Source organism: Betta splendens, chromosome 9 (assembly GCF_900634795.4).
Source record: "Betta splendens chromosome 9, fBetSpl5.4, whole genome shotgun sequence".
Taxonomy (NCBI): domain Eukaryota; kingdom Metazoa; phylum Chordata; class Actinopteri; order Anabantiformes; family Osphronemidae; genus Betta; species Betta splendens.
The window spans coordinates 22,374,030-22,391,860 of NC_040889.2; the positions used below are offsets into that span (position 1 = coordinate 22,374,030).

The 17,831-nt window shown below is 49.3% G+C and overlaps 1 protein-coding gene and 1 long non-coding RNA gene across 3 annotated transcripts in view; both read left to right on the forward strand.

Moving 5' to 3' along the window:
* The first annotated feature begins 459 nt into the window (after nt 1–459).
* LOC114863297 (uncharacterized) lies at nt 460–7,746 on the forward strand. The gene is made up of 4 exons (XR_003787147.3): nt 460–1,154; nt 1,335–1,387; nt 4,965–5,198; nt 5,283–7,746. It is a non-coding gene; the product is annotated as an uncharacterized LOC114863297 (long non-coding RNA).
* Nucleotides 7,747–13,136: 5,390 nt separating this feature from the next.
* unc5ca (unc-5 netrin receptor Ca) overlaps nt 13,137–17,831 on the forward strand; it is a 119,268-nt gene continuing 114,573 nt past the window's right edge. The window contains exon 1 of one of the 2 annotated variants that reach the window (XM_029163105.3): nt 13,137–13,632. In XM_029163105.3, the coding sequence (XP_029018938.1) occupies nt 13,515–13,632 (118 nt within the window). In that variant the 5' untranslated portion in view covers nt 13,137–13,514. The remainder of the gene's footprint in view (nt 13,633–17,831) is intronic. The other variant, XM_029163106.3, reaches the window with a different exon arrangement.

The window sequence follows — 17,831 nt, forward strand, 5'->3', positions numbered from 1 at the left end:
CTATTTATTTCCCTGACAGAGATTCGCCGTCGCGTTGCTTTGGCAGCAGCATCACGGCTCTGCTGCTCCGAGGCGCCTCGGCCTGAGGTCATCCGGCGTGCTGCAATAATTACAAAGGCGTTTGGTTCTCATTTGTAACTTTTCTGTGTCAGTGAGTGCAAAAGTTGAATTATTAAGATAAAAGTATTCCTTAAATCTTCGATTAAATGTATGGCTAGGATCTATTTACCTGCTTGTGCTGTGTTGCTGACTCGCTGTGTAATCAGGTCCAAAATAAGCACCACTATTAATGGTTTGGGCAGAGACCTCCACCTTTTCACCACCTTGCTGATTTACGACTCAATTAACTTTCCCTTCATCACCTTCACTTTAGTTTCCCCCCCCCCCTTTTTCTCCAGCTTATTCTCTTTCACTGCTTTCTTATTTTCATCTTCGTGGACACATTTAAAAAGAAGATTAGAGGAGTTGCTGTATGTTCAAGGAGCTTCGTCCAGTGTTTTGTACGTGTCAGCTCATCTTAGGAGTCAACCATGCTTCTGATACAACCAGTTATTGTATTTTGAACCAACTCATACAACTTTTATACAAAACTCTTTAAAAACAAAACTATTCTTTGTGCACATACAGTAACCTAGGGAAATTAGACAGAGGTTTAGTTACAAATATTTTATTCATTTTTTATTTTATTATTTTATTTTATTTATTTTTTTGTATTCATGAAACGTAGCGTGTAACACCCACACAGGCAGATAAAGCTTAGTTTGCTGACCAGACTCTTCTCTTATAGTTGTTTGGTTCTTAACTCGTGCTTATTTTCGCTCTTGTCGCATTTGTGCAAACAAAGCTCATTGGACCAATTAGCAGCGCTGCTGTTGTGATTGACAGAGGGAAGGAGCCAACCAGCTTCGAGAGAAAACAGGTTCAGGTGACGTGCGCGTCAATCAAAACATGATGAATGGCAGCGTCGAAACTATCGCACATTGGCTCCACTCTATCGTAGATCGTACAGAACACAAACTGTCGTATAAATATGATAATTATCGTATATCTGGCAACACTGTCAACAGTCGCTCGTGCTGCTGCGAAGATATCAGGGGACGGACGTGCGTTCTTTGTTGGAAACGAAGCAGTTTGTTCCACGGACACGCAGACAAGTAACCCAGTTTCAACCTATACGTCAAATTCCCCCTTTCCCCTAATTTAGCGTGAATCAGCAGCGCCGCTTCCCAGCCTTCAGGATTCCTGAATTCCAAAGCTGCGTGTGTGTGTGTGTGTGTGTTTTCCAGCTTGTTAAAAGAGTTTCTCCTGCAACCAAGTCTCTCCTCTTCCTGCAGGCAGCGGCAGACAGCGAGGCAGGCAAACATCCGAACGCTTTCCTCCGTCAAAGGTAATGAAGCCTCGTAGCCTTTGATCACCCAGCAAGGGCGTCGAGCCTGCCTTGCATTTCGGCGCCGGCTCGCGCGCTCAAGGCCTTATTCCGCTCCTGCGCGCGCGCCACACACACACACACACACACACACACACACACACACACACACACACACGTGTGCATGTAAATAAATGCAACACATGAACACACATTGAGAGACAGACACTTCCGGAGCTGTCAAACGTGGAAATGTCTCACACTGTGGAGATAAGAAGACGAGGCCGGCTTGATTTCTATCACTTTCCCAAATGATGTTGGCATCAACAAAAAGCCGCCCGCTCGCCTCCCCCTCACTTATCTTTTACTTTAAGAATCTTCCACTTGGAATTTCTCATCTTTTCTTATTTGTGAGCCCCGTTTTTTTCCCCTCTAAACGTCGAAGCGCACCCTCCTGCAGAACTCTGATGCTCGCTGACGTTCCGTGTAAATAATGAAAACGCGTTCGCAGCGATAACACGGAGTAGCTGCAATATTCAAGGTTTTTGTTTTCATTTAAGGATGACTCCCGGTTTCTCTCAGTGGTCTTTGCCAAAAGGTTGTATGAACTAGCGAGATCTGTCCTAACATCTCCTCTGCTGAGTCCTTTTATATCGATCGCTCCTCCTTTCTAACAGCGGGTGCCTTTCAAACAGACTCGGCAACAGCAGCATGTTTGGACTTTTAAAGGGTGGATGCTCCCAACAAGCTCCCGCACACACGAGAGTGGGAATGATTAAACACCCAATACTACAACAATGCTAGGAATTAAATTACTGATGATTTGGAGGAAATGTGCTATCTTGTGTCTGAAAGTGGAGCTGGTCTGCCTTCTATATGGTGCCAGTAACTTCTGCTTCCTTTAAACAAAATATGACTTCAACAGTTACCTGGTTGCTCTAACTTTAGGAGAAGCCGGTGAAGCTGTGGAAACCTTCAGACCTCTACAGTCGCTGTTATAACATACTTTTTAAAAAGCGATTTAGAGCCGGACTTCTCCCTTGGAGATAATGCCTGAAAGTCATCATTTGTAATCCTCGTCATACCTCACCACGACGGAGTCAGGACTTCTCCTTCTGTCTCGCGTCGGGCAAAAAAGCAGAGCGATTCTGAAAAATGAACCCATTAACTCGGCAGCACATTAGCCGCATCTCGCTGTCTGGGAGAGGGCAGGGGAACGCAGAGGGGGCGGCGGGGAGTATTTACGGGGAAGGAGCTGAAAGGCAAGATTGTAAATCTGAGAAACTGCTGGGGGAAGAGGGAGGTCAGAGCAGAGAGAGGCCGATGGAGGTCGGTGCGCTTCGCCTGAAGACGATGGCCGGTGCTCAGATTTCAGCGGAAGGCCACAGATCGGCGCACGGCTCTATGCGAGGTGTGCCGTCTGATTCCCCGTTGAAGCCTGTGCTGCGACCGGGGAGCCCACGCCGTAACGGAGGTCTCAAAGCGGGACGGAGCCGCTGCGAGGCGGCCGGTCCAGAGGGCCGGGGTGACACTTACAGTAGCTGCCTCGCGCCGCTGAGGCAGGAAACAGGATCCTGCCTCGCGACGCAACGCGGCTCAACGGAGGCCGTGCGCGTTCTGGAAAAGCGCAGGGATCGGGCCTGAATGGGTTCCTCTGAGCGGCCGTGAAATCGGGATGACGGCGGAGGCCCCGGGGGGAGGCGATGGGGGGGTTCCGGGGTGGGAATGGAGATGTGTGGGCGCGACGGAGAACGGAGGAGGAGGAAGAGCGCGGTGGAGGTGGTTGGAGGTCGTCGAAAGAGGCAGACGGCACGAAGCGGCGTCAGGAGAGAGAGGCGACGTGGGAAAAGAGCGAGCGAGAGAGAGAGAGAGAGAGAGAGGAATACAGATCTGTAGCTCTGCTCCAGGCGCCACAATTCTGTCGGCGGTGGCATCTTTATCTGCTAAATGCACTTTTGATGCCGCGCCACATATGTTGCTGTAAATTACTTTTAAGATCCATATTAAACGACGAGGAGAGATGGGTTGAGATGGGGGTCGAGGTGCCGCGGGTCGTTTTTAATGGAGACGAGGGAGATTTCTGGCACCGGGTTGTCTTGCGTGTGTTCCTCGCCCCGGACCGCTGCCTCACCCCCGTCTCCCCCCTCCCGTCCACGTCTTTGGACGTTCTCCGCTGACTTCATCTCGGGTTGTGGATGGTGTGTTTCCCCTTTGCAGAGACGGCGCCTTCTGGCCGCTTAAGGAACGGAGATGCAGTAGGAAGTCTGTGTGTGGGTGGTTTCACTCGACTGTATTTTCCTTATTTTGAAGGAAAAACATCTGGTTTAATTATGAGCCAGTGAGTAAACACTGAGAGCATGCGCCCGCGTAGAACTGTTTCATCTTTTCATATGTGCGCTGCTACTATGCAGCCCTAATTAGGCCTGTTTAACGAGTGAATTACAGTATGTTAGCATAATTCAGCGCTAGGTTTATTCCTAGAATTGGCACCATTGTGGTACATGACAAAACAAGTCATCACAAATCAGAGTGTGTGTGTTTCCATTTAGTGTCTGTGGCTGGTTTTGACATATTGTGATAGATTACAGTATGTTGAGCAGATTCTGTTCAACGCCTTCTAATTCGGGGTTTTATTTCAAAATTGCAAAATATGATGATGTTTTGAAACAGCTAATTTTTTTTCTCTTTGCACAATAAACATTAGCGCAGCGCTAATCATCAGACACACACCTGCGAGTCATTTGTGCTTCGTTTCCCTGTTTCGCGGCTGCAGAAACGCTGAACGCCTGCGTTGGGGACGGTGGAAGCAGCTAATGGACGCTTGGCCCTGCAGCGGACGCGCGGCTCTTAGCATCTTTTAGCTTCTTCTCTTTAGACTCTGGCCAACTGTCATAATTGCGACTTTCAGCTCGTCTCCCTCTGCAGGCGCAGCGAATGCCCCGCGCTCCACAGCTCCTTCAAAATGCAGCACTAAAAAAAAAAAAGAAACAAAAAAAATAGAACGCAATCAACGCTGGAGATAAGTGCGAGCGCATTTAATGCTCCGCTGCTTTTATTGTGGATGTTAGGCCAATCTGGAACATTTCCTGTATTTATAGAAGCTAAGTCATTCTGCTATTCTTGGGCTGTGGCAATACAATTTAACAGCGAGTCCAACAAATGACGTCAAGTCACGCTTTCGCACTTTAATGAGATTCCAGACAGTGCAGTGTGAAATGAAATACAGTAAAGGGATCAGTGTACAAGTGTCTGTGAGGGTGTTGGAGTGTGTGCGGTTATGCTTCTGTTGAGAACTTTGTTTTTTTATTTATCACTGTTTTACCCTGGTTTCGCCTTCATACGGCAGCTTCTTTGATACATGAGCCAAATTGCATTTCCACTGCTGCCATGATGGTTCATGGTCCCTGTTGGGTCCAGGTCCAGGCTGTTTGCCTGTGCGTGCAGATAAATGCATGGGACTATTATAGAGACTTGCTCCTCCTACAGCGTGATGGTGTGCGCGTCCCGGCTGTTTGGGACCGGACCTCCGTCTTCCAGGAGTCCGGGCCTCTTCTGCCTCCGTGCTCATGTTGACCTCGTCTCTATCTCACTCCTACAGTGCATGTGGGAATGCTGTGCTCCTGTGTGTGGACGCTGTGTTGCATCAGAAGCAGATCCACCGTCACAACACTTTCCTGCGTTTGAGGACACGTTACAGCCGCCTGTTTGTGGGTCTCTCAGCTCCTGGACTCGTGCGTTAACACCCCTGAAACCCCCTTGATGGAAGCTTGCTCTGCCGACCACCGAGTGGCTGTCGGGGACCGCAGGCCCAGGCGGACGCCGCCACCTCTGAGTGAGCGCCAGCAGCAGAGCGTGAGAGACAAACGGCAGCAATCAGTGCGATGCAGCTTGATTTGCTCGTTCCTCCTTCCTTCAGGCTGCTGCGTCGCTTTGTCGGCATCGTCCGCCTCCTGCGCCGCTCCTGTATTCAGCTCCCGTCTCCTCCACTCACTGGATCAAAGGAACAAACTGGGAGGTAACACAGTAGGCGCACAGACCGACACATCAGCTTTCATCTTTACTAAAAAGTTAAATATTCAGCCATTTAAGACAATTAGCATTTAGCTCCAGTGTCTCTGGAGCGTCAGAGTGTGTTTTGCTGTTTATTGACCGTGCTTTAACTTCACTTCCTCAGTTATACTGTGGAAGAACAGCTGTCACTCGGCCTGACATCCAATTTAATCATCCTGGTGGCAGCTTGCTGCAGCGGGGGGCACGTTGTCAGATCTCAGTTTAGAGGACAGCTATGAAACACTTTAATTTGTTATTTAAAGTAGTCTTGTGGTTTGCGCGTGAACTCTTGATTAATTCATTGACTTTGAAGGTTTCGCTTCTTAAGAAGCTACTGGGTTGTAATTGTCTCCTTTCATCTGTGGTAAAGAGTCATATTTGTGCTGCGTCAGCTCATTTCGTTGGAGGTTCTTATAACTCTGTATTATCATTATCATCACAGACAATTGTTCTAACAGGCTGCGCATTTGTCAAAAGTTGCTTTTTGGAGTTTGCCTGTGAACATAATAAGCATTCGGCCAATTCGAGCCCTTTAAGTCGTGGGTGAAAAAGACATTTTCTGTCTAATGAATACACAGCAGAGTGTCTGTGAATGCCTCGGCAGCCTTGAGGTTTACCGGCTATGCCTGATTGATGATGTTCAAACAGCAGCTGAAATAGCTGTGAGGGACGTTATAAAGAGCTCAGAGGGCGAGAGCTGAGTCGGGCTGATGTGAACCTTCACCCTCCACCTCTTTAGAATGTCAGCGAGCACACACACACACACGCACACACACACACACACACACTGAGCTCTGTCAGAGTACGTCTCACTTTGTCTCGCACACAGAGACGCTCGGCCTTTGAAGGTCGCGTCGCTAACCTCTAATGTGCTGCAGGGTCCCAGTAAGTAGCTGCAAACTGTTTTCTTTCATCTTGAGGAAAATAAATGAGGAGACGGGAGAGGAGCGGTGGAAGTTATCAGCAGGCAGATTACATCACATCTGCATATAGGCAGGTTTGTCAGCAAGCTACATGAACTCCACAGATAGTCCTGAATTGAAATGACATTTGATTTAAGTTTTAAAATGCGAAGACTCAAGAGTCTGACTGTCACGGTATTTATCTGATTACTGATTAAACAAATGGACGTGCATAACTGATCCAATACTAAAATATCTGAAATGGGTTTGTTCTCTTCCAAGGAAATTACTGAGACGTTTGACTGGAGGAAAACAGAGACTAACTCGGCTCCAAACTGAAGCCATAGAAATCATTTTCCAGCCCACTGACGCAGAGCAGAGTTATGAAGCTCAGCTGAACCTCATACAGGGAGACTAACTTCGTAGCACTCATATTTATTTGCGCTGCGCTCTCTGTTTGTTTGTCACGTCGGTGCAGGAGTGATGCAACCTGCTGTTTCCACTAGAAAACATTGTCCCAAGTCAAAGCGTCCTCACATATCGTGCTCAGTAAATTAATAAATGGAAGGATTCTCTTGTGGAGCTCTGTTTTACGTGTTCACCGGGATATTCCCACCTCCTGTCCACTTTCTGTCCAGACCATTGACTTCTCACCACCGGCCTGTCCTTCCTTCTAGTTTTTCCGGGGTTTGGTGCTCGTCGTCGGGCTCAGGCCCAGCTTTCACCTGGCTGGGACCCTCGCGTGCTCCCTGGAGGTATGTCGCCTGCAGCACTGGTTTCCTGCTCTCCCACCAGCTGCCCGAGGGTCTGGTCTGACTCCGTTATCACCACTTGCCAAAGAGCTGTTAACTTCTCAGCCTGGCTTGAGTCGACTGTTTGCTCCCAGTAACCTCTCTGGTCTCATCTAGATTCACCATGTTTGCTGGGTGACCAAGTGGCCGAGTTGACCAAGCTGCAGTTTACATTCTGTCTCATCTGGCCTTTTATCTCCCGCTTCTGTAGCTCTTCATATATTCTACAAATATCATTTGCTCCATGTCCCTGCAGTTAAAAAGCGGATGCAGCAGCATAATCCTAATTATTTAATTACATCAATATTGGTCACTGCTGGAATCACTGTTGTAATTAAGCGTGATTTGAGGTTCCGGGTGTGTGCATGAATTAATAATGTGCTAATCAAAAAGCACTTGGGCTGATTGCCAGGACATTAACACCTAGAAAGCGAATTAACTGTTGTCGGTTTCCAGCTCAGGGAGCACATCTGCATCCGCCGGGGTGTTAGTGGTAGGATGTTTGAAATCTCACAATCTTAACAAATGTAGTGAAGGAAGAGTTTCATGGTGCCATGTAGCTGTGGGAGACTCAAACCTACTGGGCATTAGCAGCCAAGGAGATGGGAATTACTTTGCCCAAGCTCTGGGTGGACACACACGCGCACACACACACACACACACACACACACACACACACACACACGCCAAATTGAAGTGTCATTTGTAAAGGCACAAGAGTATTTCTCTGGGGAAATTTGGCAGGAGTGATAATGCGATATCTCCTTCAAAATGCTTTTCTGTCTCCACTAGCAACCTGTCAAAGCCCGTGATCAGAAAACATGTTTACATCATGTTACAGGTAATGGTGAAAATACACCATTTCCTTCACGACAGGCCAAGCTCAATTTAGATGGAGTGTGTGGAGGCTGTCGAGGCAGCGAGGAAATCCACCTGAAGACGTTGGCCTCCTTTGGACGGCGGACGCTTGAATGCAGCCATTTGGCGACAAACTCCTGCAACAGAACTTTGATGACAGACTAATTATTCATACAAAGAAACCAAACTGACAGCATTCCCTTCAGTTGCACAAGCTTAGAGATGTAAATGCTGTTTAAATTTCACACATATCTAATGGTTACAAAGCCGTTTGTAACGGAGCCCTTTTCCCGACCGTGTCCGGGCTCTGTGGCTCCGTACTCGGTGCCGTCACGGCGGTGCTGCAGTGAGCGGACCACCCACTGACCCGTGGCAGCGCGGCCCGTCCTGGTCGGCGGCGGAGGCAGATGGTGGCGTCCGGCCTCGCCTGCCTCGCCTCGCCTCGCGTGACAGGGTCGGAAATGCATGTTGTTTGGCCCCGACTCTGCTGCTTCTTCTCATGAGGTTTCAAAGCGTTCCAGTGCAAACAGAATGCCTGTTTTGGATTTAAATTTATACTTTGTGGCAGAAGAACCAAAATGGGCGCATTTACATTCTAGTGTGACTGGTCCAGGGACTGGAAGGACCGCGGTGAATCGTCCTGTGACTGCTGTGGGTCCAAATCCTGGTCGAAATGGAGGAACTGGGCTAGAACGAGTTTGTTCATTTCCTCTTTGTTTATGATGCAACTAAGCAGACTATTAACATTGGTTTGTAGTCATTTGCCCTTTTTGAAGATAAATTAGCCCAGGAATGGTGTAGATAGATTCACATTATCAACACAAAGGGCTGCACGAACCTTTGGATGGGGCTTGTGGATCCATTGAGCCTGTGCTTAGAGTCCCTCCACCATGTGACGGTGGAGGGTTTTCTGGATTAGCCGAGGGCTGCGAGCCTGAAGATGGTAAACATCTTTTGGTGTTAGCTGGCAGATTGTCCACACAAGTAATCTGCCGTGGTCTGCTCCCTGTTTGCTTCCCCTCTGCACTGGGCTGAGCGTTCAGTGTGTGTGTGTGTGTGTGTGTGTGTGTGTGTGTGTGCACGGAGCCAACTGTCTGTCAGCTGTTTACCTTCAACCCAGCTCCAGGAAGGCGCGTTGTCTCCCCGTTATGATTGTGCCTCACTCTGTGGCTTCGTGCGCTCTCATACACAGTGCTTGAGGCCGACCCTTGCCGCGTCGCTCCTGGCCCACGTGAACCCGTCCGCCGCTGGTCCCGTCTCCCCGTTTCCCTTTGTTCGCGGTCCTGTTGGCTGGTGGGAGTGCCCACCATACGCTGCGTCCTTGCCTCGTCCTCTGCTTTATCCCCCTCGTTTTACATATAAAGTCCGTCTGATCCGCTCCCTGAGCTGCTTTTATTGCTGTTCATGTTTGATCACCACCACACAGCAAATACACGATGTAATAATATTATGAAAGAGCAGAAAGCCGGACGTCCAATCAAGAAATGAACATTGCATTGATTTTCTGTTTGCCTTGTGCTACTTGTGTCTTCAGACCATTACACAGATTGTACTTACATAAACAGAACTACAGCAATATTATACTAATGGTAAATGTATAATACACCCATACCGTGCATGAGATCACATGCTGACTGGGATTTTCAATTACATTTATTGTAGCCACAGCATTTAGTTTTTCCACTAAATCCTCCGATGTGAGTCCGTGTGTGGGGAAACAATTCAATTTGACGACTGATACTTTCCCTCCTTGTCTGTCTGGCTGGCTGTCCACGTCCATCTGTGTGACTGGGTAAATTCCCTGATTCACTTTGGGCCCCGCGGTGACGCGGCGCCCGGCCGGTGGTCACACGACGCGGGCCGAGCCATCTAGGGAATGAGCTTGTCAGTGCTCATCACCGAACCGGCCGGCAAATGACTGGGATCAGAAGCGATGTGAAAGAACTGATTGTGGACAGTCTGTCTCGCGCCAATGTGTGTGTTACTGCACACGCACACACACTGTTCTCGGTCTCATTCGTCCACCGTAAAATAACACACATAAATCCCCCCTGCAAACACCGGCTCCCGTCTAGGTGCAGCACCTCCGTCCCCCCCGACCCCCCATCCCTCCCCCCTCCCCCCGCCGCTCCTCTCTAATCCACTTGAATGTAGCTGGATATTAGATTAGTAAGTTATAGATGTGATTATTCGTCCCTGGGCACAGACATCTATTCGCTGATTAAAACGTGAACAGTGGGCCATTATGTAACTGCTTAAAGAGATTAAACCTAGTCATCCTCGTGGGGGCCTGCTCTCTGTTATGGCACACAATAGAGACAGCGCGCTCGGCGGCACACATGACAGCATGTTTAGTTCTTCTTGAATATAGCAGGGGACGGGCGCCGAGGAGCCGCTGGGAGGAGCAGGCCTGGCCGTGAAAGAGGAGTGATGGAGTAATCATTCATATAGTTTTAAAACCTTTAGTTATGTTTAATGTGGCGTTTAAGTGTGGTAAGGAAATCAGCAGTGCCCCCGCTGGCGCTGCTGGGACCTCTGAGCTCTGCATTTTAACCAATCGGCATCATAACAATCTGTCTGTTTGTCTGTTACTTGTTCTCTTCCCTCTCTCTCCACCCTCCACTCGCCCACCCGGTCAAGGCAGATCCTCTCCAATCTTGCCAAGTGCCAATTGCTCGTGGGCAATTGCTTTATTTCCATATGATGAAGTAAGTACTGTGGAATAAAATCAAAGTAGAATAGTAGAATGTGCCAACGACTTGGCTTTTTTTTAAATGCAATGTGAGACTCTGCAAACCTTTGAATTTCTCCCATTGATCTGCCAGTGTGGAGCTAGCTCACCTCGCGTGGGGGGGCGCTGTCTGACCGCGTCCTCGCTCCGGCGCCTGTAACGTTGACGACACGTTCTTTCATAGGGAACGCCCCACGGCGCGTCGGCCAAACCTCATGGCGATAACAAGACGTGGGGGGATTCACGGCTCCCCAGCCTGATGAGAGTGGTATTGATCTGCTAATTTAAGTCTCAGAGAGAGAGTAAGAATGTGATTAAGCGAGGTCCCTAAAAAGTGGAGCCATTACTTTTAAAACTATTCTAATTAAAACAGGTCTAATTAAAAATGATTTATACACTGACATTCGATATATGGCAATAATGATGAGGCCGCATGCTGATATCAATATGATACAGTGATATCTGTAGACTCTGAGAAAACACAACGGAGACATGTTCTCAAATTAGGGCTCTATGAGACGCCACACTTTCCCCCTCCTCTGCATGATCAAGGTGGTGAGACCCTCTAATGTCAGCGTCTACTCCCACTTCTGTCTCCCTCTCTCATTATCGCTGAGTCTTTGATGCTACGGGCTACAGGCGCACGAACCAATGGGAGAATATGTTCACATTTCTGGCTACTGTATATCTGTATCTGTAATGATGATAAACATGAATAAAGTGACGCGGGATTGTCTTTGATGATCCCCACATTCAAAGGGAAAGGGGAGCTGGAGACATTGTGACAAACTCCTCTGGGAGTTTAGTTAAAAATAGAGTTGGCGCGATGGGCTCCAGGGCTGAGGGGATGACACACACACACACACACACACACACACACACACACACACACACACACACACACACACACACACACACACACACACACACACACACACACACACACACAGCAGGCCACATTCGGTGCTCCTCCAACTTAAATGATGGGGACTTGTGAGAAACTTTGTTGAGAGCGCGAGCAACAGGGTGAACTCTGTTCCCATCAGGTTGTACAGCTCACGCATCGATCAGCTACAGCATCTCTGCCAACAGGCCTCGATTCTAGGATTCTCACTCTCCTCTAACAGTCCTTCACGCTCCTGCTCTTTGTTTCCCTTATTCTATTAGTAAAGACTTTATAGACAAATTTCTTTATTAGGCCAAAATAAAATTCACGTTCACTCAAAGACATTAATATTATTTTTGACTAACATTTCAACGTAATCACTTGCCTCCAGTTGCACCAGGAAGTACTTCACTGATCTATGCCATTGCAGAGATAATTATCATAGTGTTTTAACACGGTTCCTTGGACTTAATGGCTTTGTTTTTGTTGCACGCTGTGCGACTTGTGAGATGTTCAATGCATATTAACTTACAAATGAGACATTTATTTGTTATTATACATCTGCAAAAATCACTATTTCACCTTTTAATGATCATTAAGGATAATCCAATTATTTAGTTTAATCGTAGTTTTGATTTGAAGATTGAACTGGCCACACAACGTGTGTCGGACGGTAAGAAGTTTGAATACTTCATAATCCACTCTGCTCCATACAGTAGGAGCAGTACTACCACGAGCTACTGTGGAAATCCTATTGCCGTTAACCGTTGCCAGTAGAAGTGCTGATCCATATCCAAGGGTGCCATATGTTTCTCGTGTAACTTATTGCTTTCCCATTCCCAATAAAGTGGCAGAATAAAAAGGCTTTTACAGATCCCTGCGGGTAGCAGCTACTTCTAGTGCTACTCACTGAGCTGTGGGGCTGCCGTAGTGACAAATGGCACCAAACACATATTTTACTATTGCCATTTACAATGCATGATCCAGGCTGTACTGCTCAAATGACTGTGCAGCAACACTGCCAAGAGTTATGTTAGCTGGGAGAGTGTGTATGTATGCTGGACACACACACACACACACACACACACACACACACACACACACACACACACACACACACACACGTGTGATGTTAGTTGTCGGTTGTCCGTGAACGCGTCATTGTTCCTTCGCCGGTTAGTGTCTTTGTAAGTTCAACGCACGTGGCCGTCAGGGGGCAGACATCAGTCGGTGAGCGCTCGTAGAAACCTCATCGGCGGCAATTAAAGGTGCACACGATCGTACGCGCGCACGCAATAAAAAGACACGTTACACAATCCAGGTAGACGTACATAAACACGTCACTAAGCAGCACCAAGACGTCACTAAACAATAAATGGAAACTGTCTCCAAGTTTGTTCAAAGACATGATACGGACACACATTTACATCCTATGTGTTACAAACAGACCGAGAACATCATCCACCCTAAAACACGCAGGACGTTGCTTTCATTTCATTTGTTTTTTTTTCTGCTGTATTAAAAGTAAGCGGAGCCACGGGCGGAGGAGAGAGCGCAGTGTTGTGGGCAGAGGGCGGTGGCATCTCTCTCTCTCTGCGTAAACGGAGCGAGTGGAGAAGCAGAGAGTGCGCGCGGAGGGAAGCGGAGCTTAGTGGCAAGGCAGCAGCGCCGCTGACGCGCGTGGAGGGACCCCGTGCTCGTTCCCACCGCCTCGCTCTTCCCACAGCTCGACCCGCGCCTTCTGACACGGACTCGCACGTCGGGACGAGAGGCCGGACACCCACTCGCCGTCGGTTCTGGACTGTTCGTTCAATCAGCAGACCCCGTGGTGGTCGTGGTGGTGGCGGCGGAGGAGACGGGGGAGCAGGGGGGTCCTCATTCCCCCCCACTGTGCACCGTGGAGTTGTGCGTGTTTTACGCGTTGCCTGTGATGAGGGGAAGTGGGCAGAGAAGTGGAATAGGACGCAGGGGTTGCGGCTTGGTGAGGATGTGCGCCACGGCGGGGGTCCTGGTTCTGCTCGTGCTCGTTCACCCAGGAGTCGCCCAAGGTAAGACGGGGAGAGCTTCATCCCCCAAACCTCCGTTACACCTGAACTGCTGCTTGATTGTTATGAGATGCAGCCGTGCGTTGACGACGGCGTGTCCGTTAATTGAAGAAGCGTCTTCTGCCCCGACTGGGCACTTGGAACTAACATTTGACCTAGAATTAATGGGACGCGCTGTGGTCGCTGCCTCCAGGTGGAAACCGCTTATCTGCGCAATTTCTGCCTGCGCGACGCGTGAACCGTGCCACAAATTGAACGGCACAACTCGCGCAGCACGTTTCACCGAAGTAGTTGGAGGAAAAAAAAAACAATGCGGTTGTGTGAACGACACGGTGTTGACTCTGCGCGGAAACGCCAGATAAACACGAGTGCGACGGGGGAAACTCCGAGAAACGCGGGACTTCACGTCTGAAATGGCAGCGTTCGTGGCGTCCGAAGGGCAGCTCGCGGGACGCGATCGTGGATTCAGGTCTCACTTGGCAAAATAGCTCCGAGTGGAAAACGGACGTCCGCGGGCAGAAGCGCAGCTCCGCGAGCCTGGACTCTGACGCTGCATTTCCTCCGAGACGAATAATAATAAAAAAAACTCCCCATAATTAGCGTCGTATCGGCACCAAACACGTCTGACCACGGGCCGCGCGAGCGGAGACGTGGGAAATCCTGGGCCGTGAAAGTGCCGAGGTGTCGCGCGTTATCGCCGCATCCACGCCACGCACCCCACGCGAAGCGGAACGCCAGCGTTAAAGTGGCCCTGGAGCGTTTAGGACGACGCTGGAACACGCAGCCTCACGTTTGACGCCGTGGATTCGCAGCAACACACTCCGTGACCTCCCGGTCGAACTTGTGCCGTTTAAATATTCTTTTAAACGCTATGACGGCCAAACTTTTAACAAGCGGATTAATTCAGCACATTTCTCCTGCACGGCTCAGGCCCGACCTTATCATAACCACTTTAATCCCCTATTAAGTATAATATTCTAATATCCTATGAGGAGCCAGTGTTATGTTAGTCCTTACCCTCCATTATACAGCAGATGCTGCACTTGAACGCCTCTTAAAGGCTACAGTAACTTGCCAGACGTGGACTCGCTGTGCAGTCAGTGAATGGGTCTCATCAACGCCGGCCGCGCTTTTCTGTGCTGAATTTGGGCGATAATTGGACACGCTGTTGCCGCCACCTTTCTCTCGTTGCCCCGGGGAAGTGCATTTCCAGCAGCACCCGCTGATATTCATCATGAGCATACTCTTGGTTTTATTGTTAAATCAATACGTCGCAATTTAAGGACACGCTCTGAGCAGGCTTTTAGCCCACGCGGGTGAATTGCAGCTCGCCGCAGACGCGCATCTCGGTAGAGAAATTGGTGCGTTTCTATTTTTTTTCTCCCCCAAGTGATGCGTTTTTTTTCGCTGCTCGGGCCCAGATGAAACTCTTCAGTCTTAACACACTCGTGGAAAAAAAAAGAAGTCAGCCCTCGTTTTAATCTCCGCCTCTCTGAGGGTTTATTCCGCTCTGCCCTTGTTTGGCCTCGTCCCTCGTGTGTGTCCAGACAACTCGACTCGTCTCTCTGAAGTTGCTCCTTTTGTGTGCGAGGAGTCACTCCATTAGTTGTTGTAATGAATGGGCCAAACACACAAACACGCTGACCTCGCTCCGGGGGGAGGGAGGGTGAGGGTGGGGGGGGGGGGGAGTGGGTCGCCCTGTGTACAAAGCTGATCCTCTCCGTGCACCGGCGCTTCCTTCACTTTCACGTCCGTTCACGCGGAGCGGGAACTTTCCCGCGTCGCCTCTACGCTCCGTCTCTAAGCGGCGAACACACGTTTCCGGCTCGTTGCGTTGCCGTTTGCGCGTGCTCGTCACTCGGCGAGTGGCTCGCGCTCAGCCGATGCCTCCGGTTTAACCTCATTGTTCCGTGTGTTTTTTGATAGTAGCCGGTTCCGTTCGGTGGTCACGACTAATAAAGTTCACATCGTTGAGGTTCTGTGCAAATGAATCATCCGTGAACATTCTAATATAACAGCTGCTGTCTTACGTCACATCTGGGTGACTTTAGCAGGTAGACGTCGCTGCACGCGCACGTGCACGCGGGTGTGCACGTTCAGCTCCCCAGCCCCGCCCTCAGCCATTAGCTGAGCCCCCTTCACGTTTGATCTGGAATGAATCGCGTGTCAAGATCTCCGTCCAGCGTCTGTGCAGCGTCTTTGTTTGTTATGATGACTAAGCTGCGGCAGAGCCACGTTCTGCACTTCATTCGCCACAGGGTGGAAGTGTCAAACATTTGGTGTGTTTTTTTGGGTTTTGCGGCCCCACAGTCACGTCCTGCTTGTACAGTATTCCTGTAGCACGGCGCATATTTACTGAGAATTCGATGCGCATCTACGGTTGTGTAGTGTGTTTAAACTTTGTAATAAATTTCTCAACGGGACTATTTAAGTAACACAGTTTGAAAATAAAAATCTGTGGGTGTGTGTTTGTGCTGCAGCTCGTGTGTGTGTGCGCGCGCGCAGGCAGGTGTGTGGGTGTGAACCTGGTTGTGCAGAGGTGTTAAGATGTACTGAACACACTCCTGTGAGCTGTGTGTTTGTGTGTATTCATAAACTTGGCAGCTCCGGGATGTTCTCGGAGAACTCCCGTGGAGTGTGTGTGTGTGTGTGTGTGTGTGTGTGTGTGCCTGTCTCTATATGTGGGAGATTGTGTGATTTTGTACATGTGTGTGTGAACTTGGCATTGTAACAGTGTTCCAGCAGAGCTCACATGGTGTTTGGTTGTGTGTGTGTGTGTATGTGTGTGTGCACTCTTGGCATTATGATATTGCCAGCGCTCCCATGCTGTCTCCCATTATGCGCTGATCCTGTCCCATGGTGCACTGCAGCCATCCAGGGTTCAGTGCTTGTAGGGGGACAGCTGGGAATTATTGGAACAAAACGGGCCGAGTTGATTGGCCGCTCAACTCCGGACGCCGCGATCCAATTGGCCGAGCGTCTTTTAATGTGATGAATGTGACGCTGTGCCTGTTTCGGAGGGGGAGATGGGCAGAGGGAAGGGTGAATGGACGAGGAAGGGAGAGATCTCTCTGGGTGGTTTGTACCAGCTTTGATCACTCCTCCCGGACTTGACAAGCTGACTGATACCCCCCCCTCCACACACACACACACACACACACACACATACACACAGATACACACACACACACAGCACAGTAAGATTTTTCTGTTGTCAAACAATGCTGCATTCTATCTGTGTGTGTGTGTGTGTGTGTGTGTGTGTGTGTGTGTGCGTGTGCGTGGGCTCGGACAGGCGTTGACGGGAGTGTGTGAAAGGAAGTCTTTGACTGCGTCTGGGCTTGTTTTGAATGGAGGACCCTCCTGTGGCCCAGCGATGGCAGATTTCCCTCAACCCTCTGTGCTGTCTCTCTCTTCCATTTTTTATCCTTGCTAACTCATCCGTGCGTTTCATGGAGTCTTCCTGCCTCTTTTCTCCCGTATTAATCTTTATCCCTCCACTGTGCGCTGCGTTAGCCGCTGTATGGCTTTGGCTGACCTTTTTTTTTGCCCTCTTTAGCGGCGGCCTTGCCTGTGCATCCGTTTGCCGGGTAGAGTCTAATTTGGGCGGCGCCGGGACCTCGGATCTCCACCTACACGTCTGTGGATGTCGTACCGTGCTGTGTGCGGTTGACTCTGTAAACATAGACGTTGCTGCGTGGCCTATTTGAAGAATCGAGAGCCTGAACGCGGGTTGTTTGTGCAACTTCGCACGCGTGTGCTTCAGATGAAATGGGTCTGGAAGCGTTGAAGGACGGCTTTTAAAAAAGGCTGTGACAAAGTGCGTGACGCAGCTTCACAACATCAACTCACCACAGGGAGAAACCTAAGACGCAACACACAAATCTGTATGTGTTTGTGGGTTTGTATGAGCATTCGTGCCCGTGAGTCTTCATGTTTACTAGAGAGACTAAAGAAAAGAGGGGGGAAAAGAGAGAGAGAGGAAGCAAAATGCTCTGCAACTGATTCCCGTGTCTCCTGTGTTTGGCTCTAATTCCTTCTAGAGTTTCATGTAAAGATCTGGAATTATGAATTTTTCATGGCCTGCGAAACCTAAGGCCTCATTTGGGGCTCTCATTTCCAGGCATTTAGTTTTAGTTAGCTGTGTGTGTGTGTGTGTGTGTGTGTGTGTGTGTGTGTGTGTGTGTGTGTTCTGCTGGTTC